The sequence below is a fragment of the Gossypium hirsutum genome, chromosome D11 (genome assembly GCF_007990345.1).
Source record: "Gossypium hirsutum isolate 1008001.06 chromosome D11, Gossypium_hirsutum_v2.1, whole genome shotgun sequence".
Taxonomy (NCBI): Eukaryota; Viridiplantae; Streptophyta; class Magnoliopsida; order Malvales; family Malvaceae; genus Gossypium; species Gossypium hirsutum.
The window spans coordinates 2,408,717-2,431,646 of NC_053447.1; the positions used below are offsets into that span (position 1 = coordinate 2,408,717).

At 31.8% G+C, this 22,930-nt stretch overlaps 3 protein-coding genes and 1 pseudogene across 5 annotated transcripts; all 4 read left to right on the top strand.

Moving 5' to 3' along the window:
• The first annotated feature begins 93 nt into the window (after positions 1-93).
• LOC121223612 (uncharacterized) lies at positions 94-1,420 on the top strand (annotated as a pseudogene).
• A 3,241-nt stretch (positions 1,421-4,661) lies between these two features.
• LOC107912186 (mitochondrial carnitine/acylcarnitine carrier-like protein) lies at positions 4,662-7,093 on the top strand. Of its 2 annotated transcripts, none has more exons than XM_041105473.1 (4): positions 4,662-4,813; positions 4,913-4,964; positions 5,886-6,334; positions 6,422-7,093. In XM_041105473.1, the coding sequence occupies exons 3-4, from the start codon at positions 5,943-5,945 to the stop codon at positions 6,921-6,923; spliced, it is 894 nt and encodes a 297-aa protein (XP_040961407.1). In that variant the 5' UTR covers positions 4,662-4,813; positions 4,913-4,964; positions 5,886-5,942; the 3' UTR covers positions 6,924-7,093. The 2 variants fall into 2 exon arrangements, with proteins under 2 accessions (XP_040961407.1, XP_016695748.1); XM_016840259.2 differs by having other exon boundaries at positions 5,943-6,334.
• A 4,966-nt stretch (positions 7,094-12,059) lies between these two features.
• On the top strand, positions 12,060-14,581 carry LOC107912185 (RHOMBOID-like protein 3). Of its 2 annotated transcripts, XM_041105474.1 has the most exons (5): positions 12,071-12,220; positions 12,299-12,452; positions 13,436-13,751; positions 13,883-14,133; positions 14,236-14,581. In XM_041105474.1, exons 2-5 carry the CDS (start codon positions 12,385-12,387, stop codon positions 14,345-14,347), a joined length of 747 nt encoding a protein of 248 aa, XP_040961408.1. In that variant the 5' UTR covers positions 12,071-12,220; positions 12,299-12,384; the 3' UTR covers positions 14,348-14,581. The 2 variants fall into 2 exon arrangements, with proteins under 2 accessions (XP_016695743.2, XP_040961408.1); XM_016840254.2 differs by having other exon boundaries at positions 12,060-12,452.
• Positions 14,582-17,640: 3,059 nt separating this feature from the next.
• Positions 17,641-18,472, top strand: LOC107912184 (abscisic acid receptor PYR1). Its single transcript, XM_016840253.2, has one exon. It carries the CDS (start codon positions 17,806-17,808, stop codon positions 18,466-18,468), a length of 663 nt encoding a protein of 220 aa, XP_016695742.1. The 5' UTR covers positions 17,641-17,805; the 3' UTR covers positions 18,469-18,472.
• Positions 18,473-22,930: the final 4,458 nt, after the last annotated feature.

Consider the following 22,930-nt stretch of genomic DNA (forward strand, 5'->3'; position numbering starts at 1 on the left):
TTGGGTTGATCTGATATGGAATTGGGTTGGGTGAACCGGTCAGGATATCAATTTTTCGGTTTGATTAAATAAATCATTAAAACGTTTATAAAAATATCAGAAATCTAGTTTAACTATCTTGTTCAACCTGTTCATATTGATTATCGAGTTATCTAGTTTAATGCCTTTATCTCGATAGTATCTCGGAAGGTCTAGGTCTTACGATACTTTCACCATTGAAGAGAACATTTTTTCTTTGTCTCATTTAAGGTAATAGAGTAGCGAATTGGATTGCTAAACTTGCTAGAACAAGGTTTAACCTCACCTTGGGTGCTAGTTTCTATCCTTTACAAGCTTGCAATCTGCTAAAAATTAGAATAGGCAGCCAAACAAACGCCGGCACAATCTATTAAAAATTAGGTGGAGGTTCCAAGCACCTTATTATGGTCCACTAAACAAGAGAGTGCTTGCTTGCATGTCGAGACTGTAACTTGCAGAGTCATAAAATCAATGGAGTATCCCCCCATTCAATAGCCACATGCAAAACACAACATGGAAACGGCGTCTGAAACACAATCTTATTCCACCAAAATATACTTGGCCGGCTGCTAACACATGTTTCAAGCTTATCTCAATATAATTTTCATTTGCAAGATTCAATATTATGTTTATTAAATATCACGTAATGATGCAAAGCTGAATCGGATATGATGTAATTTTTAGTTTTCAATCTTAATAATTTCTGTCATTTGTGTTTTTATACCAAGATAATCTAACAAATTAAGCCATGAACCTTATTTTGCCTGGCTATATGATGGATGATGAACTACCACATTTAACTAATTAATAATTGACCATTCCATTACCTTAATTTCCCAACCAAACATTATTAATACCTTAAAAAACACAAATAAAATAGATTTATCTACCTTTTCCTTTGCTTTGCTTATAAATATGCCTTCCATTTTTCCATCTCTCCATCTCTCAATTCCATAATTTTCCTACACTTTCATCTTCAAAATTCTGACTTGTTATTTCATGGATTGCTTAGTGTTGCCTATCTCCTTATTGAGAAAATGCGGCACCGCATCACAGCTAGGTTACCGGCGTCTACCGGAGGACAGACGTGACGAGTTGGACCAGAAAGTGACAGTGGTGGTAGGGAAAGAGAAGAACGAGTTCCTGATCGACCCTTTCATGTTAGAGGAGAGTCCATTCCGGGTTTTGATCGATGTAGTGAAGGAAGAATACGGTAGCGAAGTAATAATGAATGCAAAAGGAGAGAAGAAAAGGGTGAATTTGGTGGAACTGGATGTTATCTTGTTTGAACACATGCTTTTGGTTGATGAACAATGATTGTTGTTGTTCATTGCTTCAGCTTAATAATTTCAGGGACATTATCGATTTCTATGTTGAAGATGATTAAGAGTGCAAAAGAGTTAGCTTTAAGGTACATTGTTTTCACTAGTTTATACTTAAATGATGAATCCCTTTGATGCTGTATGTATGTATGTAGTGAATTTCACCGTCTTTCTAACTTGATTTCAGATTCTCCAATTCACCAAAGAATTAATACATATTGATATCAATATGAACGATTTTTTGTGCACTATTATGAGTTTATATAGATTTTTTTGAAGAAAACTCACATGTATATATATATATAGATTTATGGTTTAATTTTTAGTTTTTTATAAATAATTTTTATTTTGTTAATATATTTTAGTTTGTTGACTTGTTAGGTTGAATGGAGATGTGAATTGAGCTACGTCCCTCGATAAATTTTGTTGCGGATTATATGGCCAAAGAAAGTCTATCGAATGAGGAAAAACTTGTATTTTCTTGAACAACTTTTTCATGGCATCATTCACTTGTTAAAAGACGGATATTGAAGGGGTTGTTTTTTCAATAATTTTAATTTGATTTGGGTTTTTAGCCCTCTTTTGTCAAATTTTTGGGTTTTTAGATAAAAAATGATAAATTTACTATTGATACTAAAGGTGCTCATGGGCCGGGCCAACGGCTTACCCGAAATATGGGAGGGTTCGGGTAAAAAATATAGGCCCGAAATATAAGTTTGCGCAAAAAATAAGACCCGTTTAGAAAACGGGCCGGGCCTCGGGCACCACTTTTTTGGCCCTGCCCCGGCCTGGCCCGAATATATAATAAATATATATTTTTTTAATTTTTTTAATTTTAAAATATTTTTAAAATACTTTTTTTTTATTTTTTAAATAAATTTTTTGTGCTTATTAGAAAATGGGCTGGGCCGGGACAGGCTCGGGCTTAGAAATTTTTCTCGGGCCGGGCCTGGACAAAATTTTAGGCCCATATTTCAGGCCGAGCCAGGCCCGAGCCGAAATTTTTCTGGGGCCGACCTGCCCGGCTCATGAGCACCTTTAATTGATACATATAAATTCTTATGATAATTTTTTATTTAGATGCTCGAATGATGAATTCAGATATTAATCAAATCCAAAAACCATTAATCAAGTTAATAAAAAATTTAAAATACTTAATTGGTAACCAAATGGAGCTCACCAAACTAATTTGGGTTAATTTGGTAAGTTTTCTATTTACCCAAACTAAAATCATTTTCTTGGGGTTTCTAAGTTTCTCTGCTATTTTATGTTTTATTTAAACTTTTAATATTTTTTTCTTTGTCCCACTTCCATATACAATTTGGATTTAAGCTTCATTATGTATTATATATCTGGTATTTACTTGCTAGTGGTTTCAGTTATTTAATTAATTAAACTCTTTCATACCGAAATTTCAAAAAATCTCCGCATATATAATATTTTTTAGATTTATCAAAATGAGAATAATATTTTTATATAAAATAAAAGAAAAAGTATTCGATAATTAGATGATAAGCAGCATCTCTCTTTTTTCGCCGTGGCCGTCCTCATGTCGGTTGTCATTCGGCCTTCTTGTACTCTACCTTTTCCCATTTCGTTTTCTTTTCGCAGAATAATGTCCATCCTTTTTTCCCTCTCACTCTTCGTCCTTTTGCTAACAATCTGAGTCTTTTGTCGGTCATCTTGTAGAGGTTCTCTTCCCGCTCGCGACTCTTGGCCTTGTGTCCCTCGTTTCTCATCCGGTTGCCCCCACTCTCTGTCCGCCTTCACCATGGATCTCCGTTGAATGGAGCTCGTTGGAACCCGAATCTCTTTGCACTAGATCTTTGCGACTGGTGGTTGTAGCTATTTTTGGTAGCGAAATCCTCTTTTGCCGGGCTCCTTTTATAGGCTGCCACAGCATGGCCTCCCTTCAAAGGCATCACATGCTGTTGAAAGCTGCATCCGCTTTGCCGGTGACTTCCAACATTACCAAATATTCTTCATGAAAGAGCAATTTAATTATTTCTATTATAAATTTCAACTCTTTGTACCATTAAAAATTAACATGTTTAGTAGAATAATTCAACAATAATATGTAATGTGTTAGCGTATATTATGCTGATATATAAAGATAAATTTTTAATAGTGATAAATTTATTCATTTTTTAAATAAACAAAACAAAATATAATTTAACTTCTATTACAATGACCTGTACAGTATTTTTACACATGTTACGATATATGGTGGGACAACAAGTACTTAATTAGAAGGATTAGGTAGGTATGCTTTGAATGAAGACCTTTAGATTATTTTACAAGGATTCGATACGTGAATGATAACTACCACTTGAATTTGATTAAATCGATAAAGGAAAAGTTTGTGCAATAATAATATAATGAAATTTGCAATGTTATATATATATATATATTTATTTATTTATTTATACTACTTTGCAATGTTATATGTAGGGATGAAATCAAAAATTATTTTTAAAGGTCGGAATTAAATTATAATTTTTACGATAATAAAAATATAATTTTATTATTTTAATAGTCTATATCTTTATATCTTTTTAAAAGATTAAATCAAATTTTTACATTTTTAGGAGGAGTCAAAGTGTAATTTTACTTTTACTAATTTAAAATTTTAAAAGGTTTAAATAAAAAAATTCTATTTTAGAAGATTGGGGTCGTTGCCGATTCTCCCTAGTTTCGTCCTGATTATTTGTATCATATATTTTAATAATACTTATAAATTTTAAAAATAACATTGTTAGAAAGGTCAATCATAAACTTCCAATATAAACCGTGAAAAGTATCAAAAGGAAATTGCAACTAATACAACTCCCTGCTTTATAATTTATACAAATTGGTCCAAGTTCCATCAATACACGGCATGGGCTAACGTTAGACAATTCCAGGTTAAAATCACAAAAAAGATGAAATTGGTTTTCGTGGAGAACTGATGAATCGAATGGCCACTTTCTTTGATTTACGGAATGTTATATTATTTTTTATAATAAAATTATTCAAACATTATATTATTTATTTAGTTATTTTATTAAAATGTAAAAAAAACAAACAAACACCATTCCTGAAATTTTATATTTTACAATAAAATTAGTTATTTTATTAAAATGTAAAAAAAAACAAACACCATTCATGAAATTTAAATATGAATAAATATTAAGAACATTGCATTAAGATTGTTATATTATATAAGAAAAATATGGTAATAAATTATCAAATCTTAGCGATATTAAAATTTTGTAATATTCTGAATTAAAGATTAAAATATTAGAAAATATAACATTTTGTAAACCAAACCTTCCATTATTACTATTTTACTGTCTAAGGCTTTAGTTCCGACCCAAAGATTCATTGCACATGCTTCTTTGATCTCTATATTCTCTCATCAATCTCTCCCCCACCCCCTAAAACACCCTTCAAAATTGTAGGCGGCTTTTTTGTAGGCTGCTCTGCCGCTTTCTGTTAAGATTTTGCTCTCTTCGTTTTTTGGTTCATAAGTTGAACTTTTGCAGAAACATCTTTTGAATCTTATTGATGCTTTTTTTTTTCTTTTAAATCAGATTTGATCAGTCTTGGGTTGTGACTTTAGTCATTTCATCAACGTTTTCCGAGGTAAGATTCCTAGTTCTCGTCGAATATAACATCCATTTTAGTTTTTCTGAGATCATGTTCTAATATTTCATGTATATATTTTGTCTGAACTCTAAACTGTCAAAATTTTCATTTTTTTTCAAGTTCCCGTATTGAGTAACCGTCTATTGCAAAAGGATTAAAACTTTGGGATTTTAGCAGAGTCCCTAAGATCTTGCTTCAAAAGGTTGTCCTGTTTAAGGATGATTACAACCTTTGTCAAATCTAAACTCAAATGTGTGTGTGTGTGTGTGTGTGTGTTTGCAACAAATTTAAAGGGCTCACTTTAAATTTTTTAAGAAATGAGATTTGATTATATGTGCTAGTTTGCTACCTTAATCTGTTTTTCAGCAGCTAATTTTTTCATTTGCCTTTCGTCTTTCATTTCATTTAAATTTCATCTATAAATAATACCAGTTCTGCTAATTTATTCATTTGCCTTTTGTCTTTCATTTCATTTAAATTTCATCTATAAATAATACCAGTTCTGCTTTGTGTTTATATCTGCCAATGAGAACCAAAACATGTATTGTTCTATAAGTGACTGGTCACAATTACAGTGGAAAGGTTTACAAGTAAGTGATTGGCTGTAGGTGCTTTCCACCTTAGATATGTTAGTGGATCTGTCCCTTTTATGTTGTACTTGTTCTTAAGTACAGAAAACCAATATGGAGATTAGTGGAAAGCATGGTTGGTGATTGAATATTATATCCATATATGACAAAACATGTTATCTTTTGTGTTTCAAAAGCATGCGTGTTGGTCCCTAAGATAAGTTTATTTTAGTTGCAGATGATGTCCCTAACATAACTAAGCATTCAACTCTAAAAATGAATTGATAACGAGAAACGGTTTTATCGAAAATTATTGCCTTTGATTCTTGTGTTTGCAAACTATCTTAAGGTTATTGTGTTCCACTTAATGGCACTTTGGTGAATAAATTGTTTTACTCCTGTGGAGATGGGAGATGTAGCTAAGGACCTAACATCGGGAACGATTGGAGGAGTGGCACAGTTGATAGTCGGACACCCTTTTGATACCATCAAGGTTAAGCTTCAAAGTCAGCCTGCTCCACTCCCGGGGCAACCACCTAAGTATGCTGGTGCTATGGATGCTGTCAAACAAACTTTAGCTGCTGAAGGCCCAAGGGGTTTGTATAAAGGTATGGGGGCACCACTTGCTACTGTGGCGGCCTTTAATGCTGTTCTGTTTACGGTGAGAGGGCAAATGGAAGCGCTGTTGAGATCGGAACCTGGTGCCACTCTTACAGTCGGCCAGCAGGTGATTTGTGGTGCTGGAGCTGGAGTTGCTGTTTCATTCTTAGCTTGCCCCACTGAGTTGATCAAATGCAGGTCGGTATCATGGCTTTTCGCTTTCTATTTACCTATCGGTTTATAATAGTTATAGCATCTTACAAAGTGTTCTTATGGTGCAAGCAGATTGCAAGCGCAGAGTGTATTGGCGGATTCTGCCTCGGCTGGTGTGGCGGTGAAGTATGGAGGGCCAATGGATGTAGCCAGGCATGTTCTGAGGTCAGAAGGTGGCGTAAGGGGTCTGTTCAAGGGAATGGTTCCCACCTTAGCTCGTGAGGTTCCCGGGAATGCTGTCGTATTTGGCGTCTACGAAGCACTAAAGCAATACATGGCAGGTGGGCCAGACACTTCTAAACTAGGAAGAGGCTCTTTCATCGTGGCCGGAGGCTTGGCTGGTGCTGCATTCTGGCTCACTGTCTACCCAACCGATGTCATCAAGAGTGTGATCCAAGTAGATGATTACAAAAACCCCAAATATACCGGCTCCATAAATGCATTCAGGAGGATATTTGCTTCAGAGGGTTTGAAAGGCCTTTACAAAGGGTTCGGCCCTGCCATGGCACGAAGCATTCCCGCAAATGCAGCATGCTTCTTGGCTTACGAAGTGACAAGGTCGAGTTTGGGCTAAATCCATGGCCAATACTAACAAGTCAATGAGAAAAATTGCAGTTGAAATAAGGTTAGATCTCAAATATTGCAGCCAAATTTCTCACAAGGTATGCATACAAGTTTGCCATTTACAGTGAACTATGATGTTCGATTCAAATTTTCGGCAATACAATGACTCCAATTCTTTGAGATCGCTGCAAACTCCCATTGATTGACTGGAAGAAAACCACATTCTTTCATCAATTACCCATTTTTACATTTACTCCTCGCTGAATTATTTTACATTTTTCTTCAAAAGCATTTCATTTGCAGACGATTTCATTGCTGCAATTAAGGACCAACACAGCCTAGCCTAGATAAAAAAGCAATGGTCTAATTCCAATCCAAAATGTTTGAAACTGGACCCAATCCAAAATGTTTGACCCAGTTTCATTTTGGGTCTGACATGTAGCATAAAATGGACTTAATCATGCTAAAAGTATTAGGAAAGCCTTCTACTGAAAAATAAGTAAATTAATTATCATATATTTCGAAACAAGTCAATTAATTTTTTTTTGTTAAATAGTGACTGAAGATGCTGAAAATTATTCTTTATGGGTAAACAATAAAAATTGTCATTAAATTATGCTTTTCGTCCTATTTTGATCACTCAACTATTAATTTTTTTATTTAGTCACTAAAAGTTTTGAAATTAAATATTTTAGTCCCTTTGAGCTGATGTGATGTTTTTTTTTTAAGTTTGGTAATAAAATTAGCTCTCTAATGTTTACATATTTTATCAATTTGATCTTAAATATAAAAAAAGTCAACAAATTTAGCCCTCAATGTTTACAAAATTTGTCATTTTAGTTCTAATTTTAGAAAATTAATAAATTTGGCCCTCAATATTTACAAAATCTATCAATTCAATCCTCACTCAAAAAATTAAAAATATATTTTTTTAAATTATTTTTATCCCTTTATAACCCATTGACAAACACATGTGAGATGTTAAAATAAGAAAAAGAGTACTCTCTTACAAGTCACTTGCAATAATTTTTTTTACTATAATTTAGGCTTCACACGAGACCAAGCTAATTGATTTGGAACTTATTTGGAATAATTGGTTACATTACTACCCGAACAGATAACATTTTAAATGCCTTTATTTTCTATTGGATCTTGATTTTTTGTGTGTGTTTTATCTCATTTTTTTAGAGTTCTTTTGCGAGTGACTTGAAAGAGGATTTTTTTTTCTTATTTTAATACCTTACATGGGTTAGCCGTAGAGATGGAAAAATAATCCGAATCCAATAAGTTTTGAGCTGATCCAACCCAACAGCGTCAAGTTTTTTTTGTTGAAGTCGGGGTTGAGGCGGGGCGGATTAATTTTTAGAAATAGTCGGGTTAGATCAGGTCAGATTTAGAATAAAACCGCTCACCCCGCCCTAAGATATTTATGAAATTACCCTCTATACATATTTAATATTAATTAGATTTATAAAACTTAAATTTTATCACTACTAACCTCATTCTATTGCCTCTATACTAGTCAATTTTCACCTGTAAGGTTATTTCTTCCATTTTCTATCTTCTTAATATAATAATTTATTAAAGGAATCTTTGCTCCTTTTGTGTTATAATCACAACATGTGTGTACATATACATTAGCACATAACTTCAGAGATAAATCATTAAGCAAATCTAATAAGAAATGGTGCCAAAACTTTTCATTTGTTAATTTTTTTAATTAATCACAAATTTATAAAAAAAATTTAAAAAAAAAACTCAGGTAGGATTGGATCGAAATTAAGTATACTATTGATTTTTGGTAATTATTGAGCCGAGTTTGAGCTATAGATTGAGCTAAATTCTATGTTTAGTAATACTTGATTCGAACAGCTTATGAGTCTTATCAAGCTTTTCATATTTTCATATTATTAAATTACATTATTTTCCCTAATATATATAATTAACCCTAAGCTTAATTATCGAGTTGAGCTCAAGCTCGAGTACAAAAATTGATAAATGAGGTTAATCGAGCTCGAACTTTAGTAACACGATTATATCTCGAATTGAGCTAAAATTTAAAAACAAATGCTTGATAAAACTCAAATAGAATATCAAGCTTCGAATTTCAAATTGAAATTAAGCTTGAGCTTAATAGTATTAGAGTTAAACTGGATTACCCCGGCCTAATTCTTATAGTGTTTAGTGTGGCATATTGTCGTGGAGGGTATGTGTTGCACACCCACTTTACATCTCCAAAAAGAACTTCTTTTTCGATATGAAATTACCCTTTACTTTTCAATGTAAGATTAATACAGTTTGTTCATTTCAATAAAGCGCTTGACGTGACAATAGGTAATCAAGGGTCTATTTATTATAAATTCAATATCCTCTTCAGAGAAAAAAAAGTCTGATACACACCCTGCACATGCATGTTGGATAGAAAATTTGGATGATTTGATTGGCCTTTTGATGCTAAGATGCATACAAAAGTTTCAACTTGATCTAAGCTTTAGACCCCACTTTTACCGATGCTTTTAACCTCATCTGAAAGCAACTTTAGGTAAGTTGAAAGAACACAAAAAATAGATTCAAAGTCAGTCTGGTTGGGGCCCTTTTCAATACTAATTACCCTACCTTTTTAACAGCTCTCTTCTGCAGTTAAAAAAAATTGGGCAATGCAATCAATCAAAAACACATAGTTTTTGCTTTAAAACACCAATGGCTGACTACATCTCATTCTCAAATACCTCGGCAAATTGCAGCAAAGTGATGATTTTGTGACAGTAAAAAAGATAAAGACATTAAGGTCTTTCAAATATTCCCCTTTGCACCGAAATCAGAACTATATATCAACATTAATCATTCTTAAGCAACCCCATTGAGAATCTTCACACAACCCCCACTAATTTAATATTCATCATAATATATGCTTACTTGGGGTCCCAAAAATAAGTGTTCAAAACTTTGATATATACATATATATATTGATGTTGTGTTTGATGAATGGGTGCAACATCATTACCCATTGTTGGATGATAAATGATAAACCCTTTTTTCTCCTTTTTTTTACCCTTAATTAACTTTGAGTTAGGGTTGGGTCAATCGATCATGTTCACACCATTAGACCTGATTTATGAGATGATGAAGATTAGGTATTTCCCTACAAGGAATATTAGGGCAATATTCAAAGAGATTTATATGATTTGAAAAAACTCCTTTTTGTTTAAGGTCTGGTGGACAGGCTGGACCTAATTATTGGACCACCAAATAATTATGTATTTAATTTATGCCTTTCTTTAATATAACCATTAATGAAATCAACTTGTATTTTGACCCCATTTTTTCTCCTTTTATCTCATTTTTTCTTGTATATCGCTGATATGGTAAGAATCTGAATGGATGCTGCAAAAAAAGATTCAAATCCTCTTAAGCAGCAAATTGGAACAAAAGGTGTAGCAAACAAAAACACATGCACACAACTGGGAAGAATAATAAACAAGGTATATCTCCATGTTAGAGAAATGTTGAGCTGTAGTTAAACCTGCCTTTCTCTTTGAGTTAGGAGCATTTCGCTCGTGGAATCTAATATTTTCGGTAATAATGTAAGCTTTCAGAAATATAATTACCGTATTTAGATTTCAAACATTGCAATCATAAAATAGTTACACAGTTTTAACCCTGTCAATATTCCAGAATATAAGGATAATGTTAATACTATAATCTTACATTCTTACTGAAATCTTAAATTTTAAATTATTTTACCCACTTCTTTTATTATCTTTAATCAATTTCATCCTTTTTTTTAATTTAAATAAAATACAATTCTAATTAAAAACATTGTTTTACCGATATGTTTATTATTAATTATTGTATTGCTTAAAATTGTTATTTTGAGTTTCCAACAAATTTAATGAATTATATAATTATACTATTTATCAAATTTATTTCACCTCATATATTCACTTATTAGTATATAAATTATAATAAGAAAACAAAAAGAAAGTTCATAAATTTATGAAAATTAAAACTAAAATTTATTAAAATTTTTTTTATAAGGATGATAATATAATAAAATGTAATTTTTTTTATGAATTACAAGAACAAAGCAAAGTCCTAACAACAACACAACTAGCGCGACGCAAACTCAAATTATACTTAAAATGGTGAATACTTGACTATAATCTTACATTCCAGACAAAGAAGAGTACTTACTTGAGTTAGTTTTTAATTGTAGTCTAAGGCATCTCCCATGGGAAATTGAAGCTGCCCTATGATTTAGAAGTCAAATTAGCAACTTAAATTGCAAGAGGACAACAAGTGTGTGTGTATATATATATATATTGAATTCTAGATTCAAGTACCCTATTTTTCATATAAACAATTAAAATCATTGAAGAATCATCACTTTTTCTATACCCTTTTCCCACCATTTTAGATCTATTAATCCCAACCCTCGAAATGTAGTTAGCCACTCTTTTGTTTTTTCAATTGATTACTAGACATTGCGAGAATAAAAACCAATATGCCAACCCCTAAATTATTTTTGTATCTAATTCTTTAAAAAAATTAGTTTAAAATATCTTTAATAATTATTTTCGGATTTAAAAATACAAATTCATTTGTTAAATTTAGGTCTATTGCAAGCAACGTTATTATTTTAAAATATGACACCAGAAAATTTAAAAAAAATTAACGATGTTAATAATTATATTTGAATTTTTTTAATTCAAAAAGTAGATGAATTAGTTTTTTAAATAAAAATAAGTAATTGGATTCCAAATATATGAATGAGTACATAAACTTGAACAAATTTTAACAAAATAATAATAATACAACAAAGATAAAATAGTATTCGGAAATCAATAATAAAAATTCAATCATTATACCAAATTATGATAATATTAAAAAAAATATTTAAGTGATTATTCCACTAAATTCTATGGACTTTAAATTGATCGACGTCAAGTTCAAGATTTTGATTTTGATTTGTAAAATTATTCTCCTTTTTTTCATTATAATGTAATTACTTATTTATAAAAAAAATTACACTAAAAATAATATTTAATAGATTTGACTTTGAGAAAAAATAATAAATCTTTTCAAAGAAAAAGCAAAGACTAAGAGTCTGTTTGATAGGGGGAAAATATTTTCCGAAATTAATTTTCCCCATTTTCCAGTGTTTGATTGGAGGAAAATATTTTCCTTTTGGAAAATCAACTACAAAACACGGGAAAATGCCTTACAATTTTTGGGAAATTGTCTTACCGATTCAATCTCCGTAAGACATTTTCCTAAAGCTCTCAGGCATTCTTCTCCCTTCATCCAGTAAGCTCCCTTCATCCATTCTTCTCCCTTCCTTCATTCCTTCAAATTTCTGTTATTGAAAGCTTCATTTTGGTTCAGAACTGGAAACCGCTGCTGGTACGTTGCAATTCCATTTCCATTTTTCGACGGTTACTTCATTTATTTTTCATTTCTTTTTGGCTTTTATGCTCCGTTTATTTTTCATTTCTTTTTGGCTGCTACTGCCGTTGCCATTTCTGCTTTCAAATGATGGGTAAGCTTCCTTCTTCTTTTATTCTTCATTCGGTTGTTAATGCTGGAAGCCATCTTTCTAATTTCCACTCTTTCTTCTTCTTCTAACACTATTGCTACCCACATCGACTGCCTAAGTAAGAAACCAATGTCCATGCCTGTTAGAGGAAAGGGAAAAACAGACCACCACTTCGATAATGTTGATCATGCTTTGAGTTTGTTCACTTCTTTTTTTTGTCTCTGGTTTTCTGAGATTTTGTTTAGTTTTTGTGTTTTTTTTAATGTGATGGGAAATTGGGTTGGAATTGAAGTTGAGGGTCCTTTTGCAACTTTCAATTCTAAAGAAGGGGAAAAAATTGCTTGCAAGTTTTAGATATGGACTGACGGTATCTTTTAGAAGTTGTTTATGTAGGAAGTTCTTATTTGATGATTCAACTGCAGTTCCCAATTGATCTTCTATAGGATTATCCTTGGATCATGCTAAAGGATATATCAATCTGTGATTTATTTTGATTCTATTGGAAATTTGTGTCTGATATGATTGATACTATTTAAGGTTATTATTAGATTTGTTCTTCCTTGTTCATTTAGCAGCAATAGGAATTCTCAATATGAAATGTCATGGTTTGCTTTGTCTATAGTAGGGGTGTAAAGGTGCTTGCAAACTACTTGAAGAAAGACTCGAACTCGGTCGAGCTATCAATTGAGTCAAATTTGAGCTTTGTTAAATAATGGCATGTTTGGAAATCATGGACTGGGTAATGAAGTTAGTTGCTTTGTTAATTTATGGATTAATGGTTTTATAGGAACTTAAGTTAGTTTCTTTGTTAATTTGGGTAATGAACTTTGTCTGGAAATCAAGGACTGGTTAATGAAGTTAGTTGATTTGTAGCTTTATTTTTGTTTTTGTATGGTCTAATGCAAATCCTTTTTTTATTATGCCATGTCGTCGTTGATAATCGCGAGTTGTGTAATTTTATGTTGTTCTTTCTCCTCCTCCTTCAGATTGGAAAAATTGGGAGCCTTAAAATGGGACAAGGTAGTGCATGGCAATCAAACGTGGAGGCTTATCACTTGCATCTGGCTGCACGCTGGTGTTATTCATCTTCTTGCAAACATGTTGAGCTTGATCTTCATTGGAATTCGCCTTGAACAACAATTTGGATTCAGTACGTTATCTGTTCCCTTTTGCAGTGGTAGCGTACTATCGTCTCTTTTCATTCAATGTAGCATTTCTGTTGGTGCCTCTGGTGCTTTATTTGGCCTTCTTGGAGCAATGTTGTCAGAGCTGCTGACTAATTGGACTATCTATACAAATAAGGTAATATTAGTTGCCTCGGGTTCCTATCTACTTAGAAATACAATGAAGGGAAACCAGAGTTATATGTGATTTCTTTTTTCATGTGGCTTGAAAAGTAATAGAGGATATTGATTTTTTACCTTAATTTGTAGGCTGCAGCTCTGATCACACTCACGGTCATCATTGTCATTAACTTAGCAGTGAGGATTCTTCCTCACGTCGACAACTTTGCGCATATTGGAGGTTTCTTAACCGGTTTTCTCCTCGGGTTCGTTTTGCTGCTTCGTCCCCAATTCGGGTGGGTGGGACGTAAACATCTTCCTGCCAGTGCTCGTGTAACATCTAAGCATAAAGCATACCAATACCTATTTTTGGTGATAGCTATGGTTTTACTCATTGTTGGGTAAGTTCTCTCAACCCTACATTACTAGTTTAGCAGCTCGTGTTTATAATTTTGGTCCCGTTTGTTTAATTTCCTCTGTTTTCCTTTTTCGAATGATGACAGTTTCACAATGGGGTTGGTAATGCTGTTTAGAGGAGAGAATGGACATGACCATTGCAGCTGGTGCCATTACCTGAGCTGTGTTCCTACATCAAAATGGCACTGTGGGAACTAAGCAGACCTTTATTACATATCGTTCCCTGATTCTTTTCTGGTTTCCTTTACATTTTTTACATTTTTTAATTTCTTGGTGTTGTTACGTGCCTATGTGTATATATATACATACAAACATACGTACATGGTTAGTTTTTAGACTTCGAGTTATTTTATTCACTGTTGTTATGTGATTTGACATTTTATACACAAGTTGGTCTAAATATATATAATAAGCGATTTTACTTGAAGAAAATACGAGAATATCTTTCAGTTTTTCCCTATAGTTTTAGCTAAAGGTTTTGGCTTTGCATTTTTGTGTGCTGAGATCAATATTTACTTTCCCTGAGGTCGTGTCTATAATCTAACTTTGTCTCTTTGGACATTAAAGGATGAAAGTTTAATTATTAGAGAATTAAGCTTTGCCTTTGCAAGTAATCAATATTAAACATATAAATACCTTGTTTATGATATATTAAAATGGAATTAAGTAGACATTAAGCATTAAGATTCTCAAAACTATTTATTATATGTTACTCATCAATTCACTAATAAATTTCACTTACCATTTCATTTTAGCCCAAATATAGATTTATAGGACATAAGGATATGTGGATAGAACACTGAATCACTAGAACAAATGTAAAAACAACTTTTCCGGAAAATATTTTCAGGAAATCTGTCAAACAGTAGAAAATATTTTACACAGATTCAATCAAACACTAGAAAATATTTTCCAGTAAATCATTTTACAGAAAAGTAAAACATTTTCCAGAAATCATTTTACGGAAAACATTTTACTGGCAATCAAACAGACCCTAAATTAAAATAATATTGAAAAGGAATCAATAAGTGAATGGAAGAAAATAGTGGTTGATGCCAACGGAAAAATTAATTATACTTTTGCTTCATAGTTTTGGAGTTGACAAAGGAAAAGAATTTTTTGTTTTAAGGTATTTATCGGATGAGTTGGGTTTTTAATTTTTCGCAGTCTACAAATTTACTAAAAGATGAGTGTTGATTACGAATTTTAAAATTATTTCATATTCAAAATGAAAATCGAACTCTCAATTATTAATTAAGGTAAGAGAGATCTTTACCTTCTCACATAACTCTCGTAGTTTCAAGCAAAATAAATTTAATTAGGAAAAATATAGTATTATAAAATTAACAAATATAATATATGGGGGTTGAGTATACTCATGGAGGTATATAATAATGCAAATAATGAAGGAAATGGTTTGCTTAGCTGGATTAGCGTGGAATGATGTGGAGTGAACCCCTTATTTAATTTCTCTAATCTCTCTCTCTTCCCTCACTTTTTGGCAATTAATTCAGTCAATCAAATAATTATTTTGGGTTCATATTGTGTCAAATCCATAGCATAAATATAAAAGCAAATTTTAGCTAAAATTATATATAAATATGAATTTTAATTTTGAACGATTTTATGCATCAATTTTTTATTTGAATAAATTTTTTATAAGCCATTAACACAATTTTCAATATAAAATAATTTTACGTTTACATATTGCATACATAAATAATTATATTTATTTAATGTATAAATAATTTGATGCATTTATTTTTTAAAATTTATGTAATTTAATTAAAATTAAAGTTTTTATGTATATATATGAACCACAATTAAATTTTCACGTATATTGTTACACTAAATCAAAGTTCATGTATCAAATTACACATTAAATCAAAATTTATATCTAATTTTGAAATATATCTATTTTTTTCTATATAACTTATATTTGTATAAATATAAACATTCGAATCATCAGATATTAATGGAAACAAATATTATTGTTATATTAATATTAGAAGAAATAATTTGATGTGATCATTTAGGGATTAATATCAAAACTATACATGAATTTTTACTCAACGTGTAATTTTACGCATGGACTTTGATTTTGTACAATTATACATATGAAACTTTGATTTTGGTTCAACATGTTAATTTATTTTTATATTGATAAGTATAATTATTTTTGTATGCAATATGTGAATGAAAATGGTTGCAATATCATCAATAGTGTTAGTGGTTTTATAAAAATTGAATTAAATCAAAATATTATTTATAGAATTATAAAAAATAAAACTTCATGTATAATATAGCACATAAAATAAAAAATCATATGCAATTTTGAAATTCATCCATTTTAAATATACATACAATGATGCGAGATATACATTTTAATATTTTGTAGAATTAAATAAATATTATACTTTTTTCAATATGCAAAAATATTTTAAAAGTGTAAATAATATGTCACCGAATTTTAAAAAAAACACCTTAAATAATTTGATAGGATTAAAAAATTGAATTCAAAATTAAAATTATAAAATTTGTAAAAGAAATTATTACAGATTTTTTTTCTTTTTTAAGTTAAAAAGAATTTACTACAAATTTAATATTGTGGTTTAGAAAAAGCAATATGGACTGTGATTTGAAGTGGACATATATAGATAGTTAAAAGAGATGAAGATGCAGCCAACAAAGAGCATCATCGGCTGACCCTATGGAAACAACATTAATCCTTTAATTATTGTATCTGGAAATTTCACCTTTAATTAGTTATTAATAAAAGTGTGTTGTTCCCTAATTATTATTTTCCGCTAACAAAAAGAAAGTCTTAATTAATTAAAGAAAATAAATCAATTGATCTAAATTAAAATTAAAAATTGGAAAAGATACTAATTTCGGCAATCATAAATCAAACACTCTGAATATAAAACCAAGCTGTTGCCTTTGTCACGTGCTGAGATTTTAATTCACGCGCCGGCCGTGACACTTCACATGCTTCCCAATGAATCCACCTCATCCGGTCTTTTTTTTTCTTAAATAAAATCGGTATATTTCTTTCAAGGTCTCTAAATTATTAATAAGTAAAGGTTTTCAAGTTATTGCCTTATTGGACTATTAAAATTGTTTATATACAGTATTCTCTGTTCGCACTGTCTCAATCAATCGGAAGTTATTCTTCAACTTCTCTTCATTAAACAACTTTGAACATCACCAATTTGTGAATTAAAATCTAAACAACTTTCTTATTCAATCATCGACATTGGCCGTTAGGCCGACTTGAATCTAAGATATATTCTTCTTCTCATTTATGGATATTGGTCTATCGTACCAATCATCAAATCATAAATTGGAGCTTGCTAGCCGAACTTTTAAAAAAATTAACCTGTCGAGTTAAATAAAAACTTTTGAATAGTTTAATGATCATTTTATTACATTTTAAAGTTAAATGACCATAACGTAAATTTACTAATATTTAAGTTATCTCCCTCGTTTGCCCACATAAAATTGTCTTAAAAATATCCTTTTCTGATTTTCTATTTTACCCTCCACCATTCCCCGTAATACCTGTCCATTATAAGCTTCTGCTAAAGTTGTATTGTAATGTAAAGTCCCTCTCCTTGTCTTCCACTCCCCTTTACCGTTTCCCCTTCCTCAGTTCAATGGCAGACCCGAAACCCGAACCTTCGTCTTCAATGCCTGACCCACCACCTTGCTCCGAACCCAGTTCACACCACGAAACCGTCCCTACCGGGTTAACCGACGACGAGTTCTCTGAGTTGATCCCTTCCATAACCGAGTTCCACACCTACTCAGTGGGTCCAGGTCAGTGTTCTTCCTTATTAGCCCAACGTATCAACGCCCCTCACACCGCCGTCTGGTCCGTTGTACGGCGTTTCGACAAACCCCACACTTACAAACACTTCATCAAGAGCTGTTCCGTGAAGGAAGGTTTCCAAATGGTCGTGGGCTCCACGCGTGACGTCAGCGTGATATCCGGGTTGCCGGCTGCTACCAGCACCGAGAGACTCGATATTCTGGACGATGAGCGAGAGGTCACCGGGTTTACCGTTCTTGGAGGTGAGCACCGGTTGCGTAATTACAGGTCGGTGACGACGGTGCATGGTTTCGAGCGTGACGGGAAGATCTGGACCGTCGTTTTGGAATCTTACGTCGTTGATATCCCAGAAGGGAACTCGGAGGAAGACACACGGCTGTTTGCCGATACCGTCGTCAAGTTGAACTTGCAACAGCTGGCGTCCATCACCGAAGGTTTAGCGCGTGATGCTACCGCTGTTGACGGTAATAAACCACAGGTGATGTGAAGGAGAAAAAAAAAACAAGACAAAAGAGACAAATACTCAAATTAGGTTAGGATTAACACTCTTCAAGAATATTTAAAAATAAAAAATATATATAACAATTTAAAATTTTAACATTAGATTTTTTTTAAAAAAAATTCCCTGTTCTGTGATTATAATTTTTTATGTTAATGTTTATTTCCCTTTTCACTTTTAATCTCAATGCAGTTGTGCATAAATGTGTTGATCATTTGAACCAATATTATTTTGTTAGGATTAAATTTTAGTAAGCATTAAATGTTTGTAATAAAGAGGAGATTAAGGAAGCAAGTAATAGTTGGATTTGAGAACATTTGTTTTTCTATCACCATTAGCTTACATACCTCAAGAATCTTGTTGATCATCATATCTTTCGAAAACTAAATTCATAATATTTGATCCCATGTTTATAGATATATATATAGTTTGTAGAAAACGTATGATAATATTATAACGCATGTCGACAAGGCTCTTTCATGGTGTAAAATGCCATACATGTTGGTGTTTAACCCTAAAACTGGTGGGGAGATGGTTAAAAATTGATGTTCTATAATAGTAGGGTTAGGTAATAGGTTCATGTATGGTGGAATTTCTTGGAAAGCTAAAATTTACAGATAAAGAGAGTCAGTTCCTGGTAAGTTTGTCCAGTCCCATGTTCTATTTTAAGCTGTAAAAGTTTTTAAAAGGTCTAGACTTTCCCCTTTCAAATTTTGTAAGGGTTTCTTGGTGCCTGCATTGACCCTACAATATTTATTTTCTACAAATGAGATTGGACCGTTTGATTCAAAATCATGCACAGTTCGTTGCCAACATAGAGCTACCATCAATGTCATTATGTTGTTGTTGTCTAAGTGTCGTAATAGGTAGGGTTCCTATTGCATCAGATATACTTAACTTCCATGTAGTTATAGACTTTTTAGCTTCTGAGATTTGATATTCATGGGATTTATCTGTAAGAAAAACATGTTAGAGGTGCAATGTCAGAATATCAATAATAATAACAATGTAAACATGTTAGGGTTGACATGTAGGTCTGGCTGTTTTCTTTTTTTTTTCCCCCAATGGCGGCACCTAAATTTCACCTAATCTTGTACGAGAACCAAGTAATTTATGCCTCATCAGGTTTCCTATGCTATTTTCTTAGGGTTTAGCCATTCTTTTATGTTCCTGCATTTCCTTTAAAGCTATTTTTTTATGAAGTAAAGGTTCGTTAACGCTAGTTTCTTTAATTTCAAAAATACTTTGAGCATTGCTTGCAGAGATGATCAAAGATTTGCTGCTTTAATGCCCTTTGTTTCTTTCTTTTCTTTTTCTTTTTTCTGATAGATCCCTTGAAATGAATGTATGTAACCATTATCACTTACACCTGGAAACTATATGGTAAATTCAAGTATGGGTTTTGGTTGTATATGCAAGGAGGAATAGAATTTATGTTTTTGGGAGCTAATTTGATGCTTGAGAGAAAAACTCTAGACCATTTTTAGATGCGTTTTTCATAGCATTAATTGTGAATATTTGCTCCATCAAGATAGAGGCAATGTAAAGGTGGTATTGTGGAAGTCGATAAAAGTATCTTGAACGTCTCTGTATTATACTAAGAGACAAATTACATTTTGCTTATTTTACTAAAAAATAGATAAATTAGTCATTATATGTTAAATCAAAAAGCAAATTGGTCCTTTTTGTAAAATTTCATCCATTTTTGTTGTTAAAAACTAGACTAACAGAATGACCAAATAGTTACATGTAATGTGCCATGTATACCTTATTTTGATGTACAAGGCTCAGTTTTTAACAGTACAAGTGGACGGAATTTTTAACAAAATGAACAATTTGTTCTTTAATCTAATGTGCAGGGACTAATTTGCCCATTTTTTTAGCTGAGGGAGCAAAATGCAATTAGACTTCTAGTACAAAGGCCTCCACAATACTTTTATCCGTCGAAGTCAACCTTTTGACTTGTGGGTAAACACCTTACCCTGAACAATCCTTGTAATCTATCCACATCAATTACCATCACATCCAGCGAGCTTCATTCATCGATCACCTTATCTAATTCAAGAAGTACATGTACACATAAAGCCACCTTACTTAGACCTATTGGGACAAACCATTTGGCTACCAATCCCTTAATCATAGAGCAACATGTGGTATCTCGAAACAAGAGAAGGCCCTCGTATATAAATTAGAACCTTGATGAGAGAAGGCAAGTAACCCACCTAACTTAGCCTCCATCATTACTCCTCCACTTATCTATGACCACCATATGGTCATTTATCTAATCAGATGAATTTTCTTAAGACATCACAACCTCTTGTATGCATTAACAAAGCATATATTATACATGTATGTGTGATAATTATAACGATTGTTTTTATTCTTTAAATTATAGAGACAAAAAGAAGTGATAGCATACCCTTGAAGTTGAATAGCGATATCCAAATGGAATATATATATTATGAAGTTTAAAACATATGTGTTTGTTGATGGTCATCTAACTTTAGTTAACAATCACAATTTAATTGTTGACCTTTTTTAATAAAAAGAAAAATGTGAAGGGGCACTCACTATACCCTAAATCGACAAACAAAGGGTATATGGAAAACGACTTGGCTCCTTTTGATTAGGCGAAGGGCCAATTTAGTATAGGAAGCAAGTGGCCAAGTTGGCAATAACATTATCCAAATTCCAATGCAAGAGATTTTGTGCTTGTTGTAGTAATAGATTAGAAGCTACATACAAAGAGCAGCTTTATAGAGAGAGAGAGAGAGAGAGAGAGAGAGAGAGAGAGAGAGAGAGAGAGAGGGGTGAAAATAATACATGTTTGGTGAATTGTCATCTGTCAAAGAATCTTTGCCCTAGTTTTGAGGCGTTTTCTTAGCTTACTAATTGGTTGCCTTCGTGCGGAAAATCAAAGTGATGGGGGTGGCTCCACAATTTCAACTAAAGGGGGCCTTGAAAGTTAAAAGTCCAATCAGATTTGGAGGGCGTGTGCACATTTAATCTTATAGGCCCATATGATTTCCTTTTTTGCACGGTACACCCCTCAAATCATTTTTCTCAATATCGTATTGATTTTAGTTCTGAATTTAAAAACAGATTTCTCAAAGTATTTTCTTGTAATGGATTTCAGAGCAAGGCTCTGGATTAATAATGGAACATTTTTCCCAAAAGGTTCTGCTTATTATTGTATTAATTTGTAATTTTATTATTTTTGAAGGTATTAAACTTTTTTTTCTTTGAGAGTACCAAGGCTTTTAGCTTCTCCTGAGGCTGCCCTTACTCATGATCGGATTTGATAAGAGAGAACGTGTTAACTGTAATACAGAAGAAAACTAATTTATTTTTGCTTGCAAGTAACTTATTCTTACTAGTTAATTTTGTACCGATACCAATCGTATTAATATAATTTGTTCCGATAATAAATCAAAATTTCAAAATTATACTTTTTGTTAGGGAGAAGATTTCGATTTGCACCGACTGTATTGGTGCGTATTGTCTCGTTCTGTCCAAGGATCAAGCTAAGAATTTTAGATTGTGGGGTCTGTTTTTTTTAAATTAAAACATTTATAAATGTCATATAATTAATGCATATTTTAAAAAAAAAATATTTTTCATTCTTGTTAAGCATTCAGAACAAATATATCTAAGCTTTAAACACATAAATGTTTTCATCAAGCCAACATGCCTCTAGTCATTTTCTTTCACAAAAACTAATCATCATTTAAGTGTTTTTTTGTTGGTGTCATAAGAATGCAATATATCAAAATTTCAAACACAACCTTCACACTAATCACACTAGCAACAACAATGTCTAAATAAAAATGTTAAATTTCTAATAAATCCTAATTTCTTCAAGGGTTTGTACTAATCAGTCCTAATTTTTTAAGGATTTGTATTAATCAACCTCTAAAAATTATATTTACTCAATCACGATGTGAGGGGTTTCATAAAAAAAATCAACAATCTCAATAACATTCAATAAAAAAAAAACCTAAATCATGCATAAAAATCCTAATCTATCATAAGAAAAGTTACAATCTTAATTTTCTAGAGATTAATTAATAAAGGATGAAAAGAAAAAAAAGAGTAGTTGGCTAACATGAAAGTATTGAAAGATTCACTGTTCACACTATATTGTAAAAATTCAAGCGAGTAAAAGAATAAAAGAAATTTGAGAAAAAAAATGATGAGTATTGGAAAAAAAAGAATTTGTGTTATGAAATAAATAGTGTAAATAAAGAAGTATAAGAGCAAAAGAATCTCATTAAATTTAGTTATAATATATATATACATTAATGTAAAAATTAGTATCTCATTATTTTTTATTCGGTAAAATGAATTATCATAATAATTCACGGGGTGATCTTGTTGATTTAATATACGAGATGAATTTAAAAAAAAAAAATTGTTAATCGATGGGATTGTATTTTTTAAATTTATTGAT